At 43.5% G+C, this 4,495-nt stretch overlaps 1 protein-coding gene across 2 annotated transcripts; it reads left to right on the top strand.

Annotated features, from left to right (window-relative positions):
• Positions 1–699: 699 nt before the first annotated feature.
• Positions 700–4,495, top strand: LOC147890864 (pentatricopeptide repeat-containing protein At2g03880, mitochondrial-like). 2 transcript variants are annotated; one of them, XM_087390026.1, is made up of 4 exons: positions 700–1,028; positions 1,111–1,178; positions 1,344–1,516; positions 1,715–4,495. In XM_087390026.1, exons 1-4 carry the CDS (start codon positions 851–853, stop codon positions 3,513–3,515), a joined length of 2,220 nt encoding a protein of 739 aa, XP_087246152.1. In that variant the 5' UTR covers positions 700–850; the 3' UTR covers positions 3,516–4,495. The 2 variants fall into 2 exon arrangements, with proteins under 2 accessions (XP_087246152.1, XP_087246153.1); XM_087390027.1 differs by lacking the exon at positions 1,111–1,178 and having other exon boundaries at positions 906–1,028.

Genomic DNA, 4,495 nt, shown 5'->3' on the forward strand with positions numbered 1-4,495 from the left:
TCGATGAGCCCATAACCTCCTGAGCCAACACGCAGTGATGTTTTGAAAAAAATTCCCAAAGAGTAAATTGGGTCACTTTTGTGTCACGATCATTAATTCACCATCGAAGATCCGTTTAAGGAAGGATAGAACTGCTAGTAGGCTAGTCATCATGAACACAACAAAGAATAAGTCACAAATAAAACCTCTCTAGGAGAGAGGTGAAAACGAGCAGTAAGAGTATCCATAGGCAGCCATGTCTGTGTTCCTGTGTCCCACAGATCTCTCCAAGTCACCAAACCCTGCTGGTAAAGCCCCTTAGATAGTCTAGGACTTGACCTAATAGGAGGCATATTGTTGACGAAAGGCGAATTGTTAATCCATATATTTAAGCTCAATAACTTGCACTGAGCTGTGCCAATGACAAGCAGAAAGACGCTTCTTCCAGGCAGACACAAATGAACTGGTCATAATACTAGAAACTGGAAAGCAGACTTTAAAGGGAATCATAAGTACTCCCTGCCAACTACCAATTTATCCAAGAACACCATAGTGTTGGAGCCCAATAGCGCACAATGACCGCCCATGGTTGAGTCCACGGTTCAGTCAAGATTAATCCATTCGCACCTGAGTCACATTCTTTTGAAAACTGAATAGAAACAATTGTACAATTCCTACAACCAAAGGTTCTCTTTGTGTTAAAAAGACTGAACAGAACAATTGTACAAAATCCTGGAACCAAAAAACATAATGCAATCTTCGTTGTCAATACAGCTGCCTGCCCGGATCTAGTTGAGTGCATGCTTTTGGGATGTCGCAATTTATACGTTTTGTGTGAGCAATCCGTCCTTTTGTCACAGTCCTGGATCCGATGCTCCATTCCTCGCAAATTTCTATCAGGGATGGACGCACGCCATTTCTTGCAGGCATCCAAGACGCTCGCCACTGCTTCATCCACCTTCCAAGACTCGGGTTTCCCATACGTTTGAACCGCTTGGAAGGTGTAGCTTGCGTTTTGGCAACGCAGAACGCAAGTACTTCCGTGCAAGGTATCGTTTAAAGACTCTCTAATTAAGACTAGCGTTTGTTGCTAAGATATACTGCAGAGTATGTGACATTTCTCCCCTTCAGACAAGGATTTGGCATCAAACTTGGTACGTCGGAAGGTTCGTGTGCGGTTGGACGACAGCCTGAACAAGGTGGATTTTGTATGTTTCATCGTTCAAGATTCCAGAACGTTGCGTTACTGATGATTCTCGATTAAGAGTTGTCTAACTTTTGGGTATACGATAAAGTTAAGCAAAGCCGATTCCCTGGTCCCTTCTAATTATGGGTGCTAAGTCTAGAATCATTGGTTGTCACAGAGAAAGGAGAATATTGCCACAGAGGAGGCTTCGTGGAGGATTGATGGCTCGCACAACCCTGTTTGGATGCACTTACAGTTACCCGCTTGGGACCAAGTTGGAGCAGTCACTGATCGTTGGGCAGCATTACAATGTCCAGGAGATTGTAATGAGAAATGTACAACACAAAGCGGGTATTTCCTGAGTAACTAACATTCTATAATCGATCTATAACACTGCTACTACCATTTGATAAAATTAAACGTCAAGATTGGAATTTCTATCAGTATCTTGCTTTTGAATCTTGCTTGTAGCAGAGCTATTTCTTGTTCAATAATGCAAGCTGGCAAAAAATGATGGTTTTTTTGGCTCATGTGTCTTCTGGATCTCAGTAAAACATTTGATAAAGGGCAGCTCAATCGGGTCCTTCAAGCCGTAGATGCTATGGAGAAGCAGGGAGCTTTTGTTCCTTTCAACATCCTCTCTCAGCTTCTGCAGCTATGTATCAAAGAAAAAGATCTTGCAGTTGGAAGACAAGTACATGGCTTGATTGTTGGAAGTGGATATGAGGCAGATGTCTTTTTGGGAAGCTGTCTTGTCCACATGTTTGCTGTGTTTGGAAGCTTGTTGGAAGCAAACCGAGTGTTCTGCAAGTTGCCCAAACCAAATGCCTTTTCATGGTGTGCAATTATACAAGCTCATGCCGATCTTGGACAAAACGAGCAAGCTATTAAATTGTACTACCAAATGCAAAAGTCAAGCTTGGAGCCCGATGGGCATATTTTTGTTGCAGTTCTGAAAGCATGTTCCAGCATCTCAATGCTAGAGCATGGCAAGCATATTCACACTTGCATCCTTGAAAATGGCTTGGAGCTGGGTGTTATCGTCGGCAGCACCCTTGTCAGCATGTATGCCAAATGTGGGAATCTCAATGAGGCATACTTGGTGTTCGACAGATTGCCAATGCGAAATGTAGTTACCTGGAGTGCCCTAATTGCAGGTTACGTTGAGCATGGCCATGCTCAAGCTGCTCTGCAACTTTTCAAACAAATGCAACTTGAGGACATAGAACCAAATGACGTTACGTTCCTGTGCCTTCTAAAAGCCTGCTCCAGCATTGCAGCCTTGGACCATGGGACGTGCATTCACTTTCACATTGTTGAAAAGGGCTTTGAATCACACCTACGTGTTGGCAACACTCTGATTGACATGTACAGCAAATGTGGGAGCCTTGAAGATGCACATAGGGTGTTTAGCAGAATGCCAGAGCAAGACGTGGTCACGTGGAGTGCATTAATTGCAGGTTATGCCCAGCACAGTGATTATGAGTCAGCCTCACAACATTTTGAGGACATGCAACAGAGAGGTGTAAAGCCAAATGGGGTGACATATCTTTGTCTACTTTCAGCTTGCAGTCATGCAGGCCTGATAAACCAAGGCTGTCTCCATTTTAAGCTTATGAGAGAGACTCCTGGCATTGAGCCAACCAAGGAACATTATAACTGTATAGTTGACCTTCTTGGTAAGGCTGGCTTTTTGAATGAGGCCGAAGAATTAATTCAAACTCTTCCCTTTGGAGTTGGTATTGAGGGATGGATGTCTTTGCTTGATTCTTGCAGAATGCATGGGAATGTGGATTTAGGAAGACAATGTTTTGATCGTATTGCTACAATGGAAAACCAAACTGCTCTTGGGTATGTTCTGATGTCAAACATCTATGCCCATGCTGAAATGTGGGAAGATGTAGCAAAAATAGGAGAGCTCAGAAGATGTGCAAATGTGTGGAAGAAGCCAGCAAAGGCCTTCATAGAGATTGACAACCAAGTGCATGATTTTATTGTAGGAGATGTCAGTCATCCACGAAGCACTGATATTTATGCAAAGCTGAAGACATTTAGCACACAAATAAGGGAGGAAGGATACACTCCACGCTTGGACTTAAATGTGCAGTCACTATCAGATGAAGACAAAGAGGATGCCTTCTGTGGGCATTGTGAGAAATTGGCGATAGCTTTTGGGCTAATTTGTACTCCCCAAGGAACAACGATAAGGGTAGCAAAAAATCTTAGAGTGTGTCCAAATTGTCATGAATTTGTCAAGATAATTTCAAAAATTGAAGTGCGACAGATTATAATAACAGATGCATACTGCATTCACCATTTCAAGGATGGGGCATGCTGTTGTAGAGATTAATGTTTGAGGTAACCAAGAAGGATGGGAACAGAAAACTTGGTGAACATATCAAGGAATGTGCAGATGCTAGGGTATGGAGGTAGCATCATTAGGCTCTGAAAACTTGACTGCATTCACAATGTCAAGGATGGGGCATGATGTTGTGGAGGTAATGTCAAGGTAACCAGTACGTATGGGAATAGAAAATCTTGCTGAACATATAGAGGAGTTGTGCAGATGCTAAGGTATGGGGGAAGTGTCTTGATGCAAGCATTGGGCTCTGGAAATTCGACTGCAGTCACCACGTGCTCTCGTGGCGATTAATGTCAAGCTAACTCGGAAGGATGGGAATAGAAAACCTGCGAAGCATGTCAAGGAATTGTGAAGATGCTGGGGTATGGAGGCAATGCATATTACACAGTGTGATGGAGAAAATGGATGCAATGAAATTTGAAATTTGCAGAGGTGAGCTTGTTGCTAATATCTTCGAGGTTGGCTTCATTTTCTTTTCTTTTTGTTTCATCGACAACCCAAGCCGTGTGACTCCAAGCAGCAAGGACAGGTGGCAGAGAGCCACACAAGCAGCCCAACCAATGACATCCATTTTGAGTTGTTCTTGGAGTCGGTTCCCAGAACCTACTAGTTGAGTAGAGCATTGAATTTATGTAAGTGTGAATCAAGTAGGACAGGTTCGGCAAGTGTATACTACTGAGCAGTGTAGAGTCCTAGACCTAGTTGAGCTGCATTGCTCCAGCAATAGAGTAGTGCCTTGAGCCGAGGCGAGAGTTCGTGGGGACTGTGCAGTAACACCTTGTTGCATGAGCACCCTTGTTGGTGCGGCTGGTTGTAATGAGCCCCTAGCCCCTTCCTTTGATGATACAAGTACTTGATTCCCTTTGCAACACTTATATTAACTCACAGATGCTTAATCACCTGTCTTCATATGATCCTGTCCACACCTGCATAACTTTGTGATAGTACGACGTGCGTTCTCTGCATCC

Source organism: Dipteris shenzhenensis, chromosome 18 (assembly GCF_047967505.1).
Source record: "Dipteris shenzhenensis isolate YYH24624 ecotype China chromosome 18, Dip_SZ_1.0, whole genome shotgun sequence".
Taxonomy (NCBI): Eukaryota; Viridiplantae; Streptophyta; class Polypodiopsida; order Gleicheniales; family Dipteridaceae; genus Dipteris; species Dipteris shenzhenensis.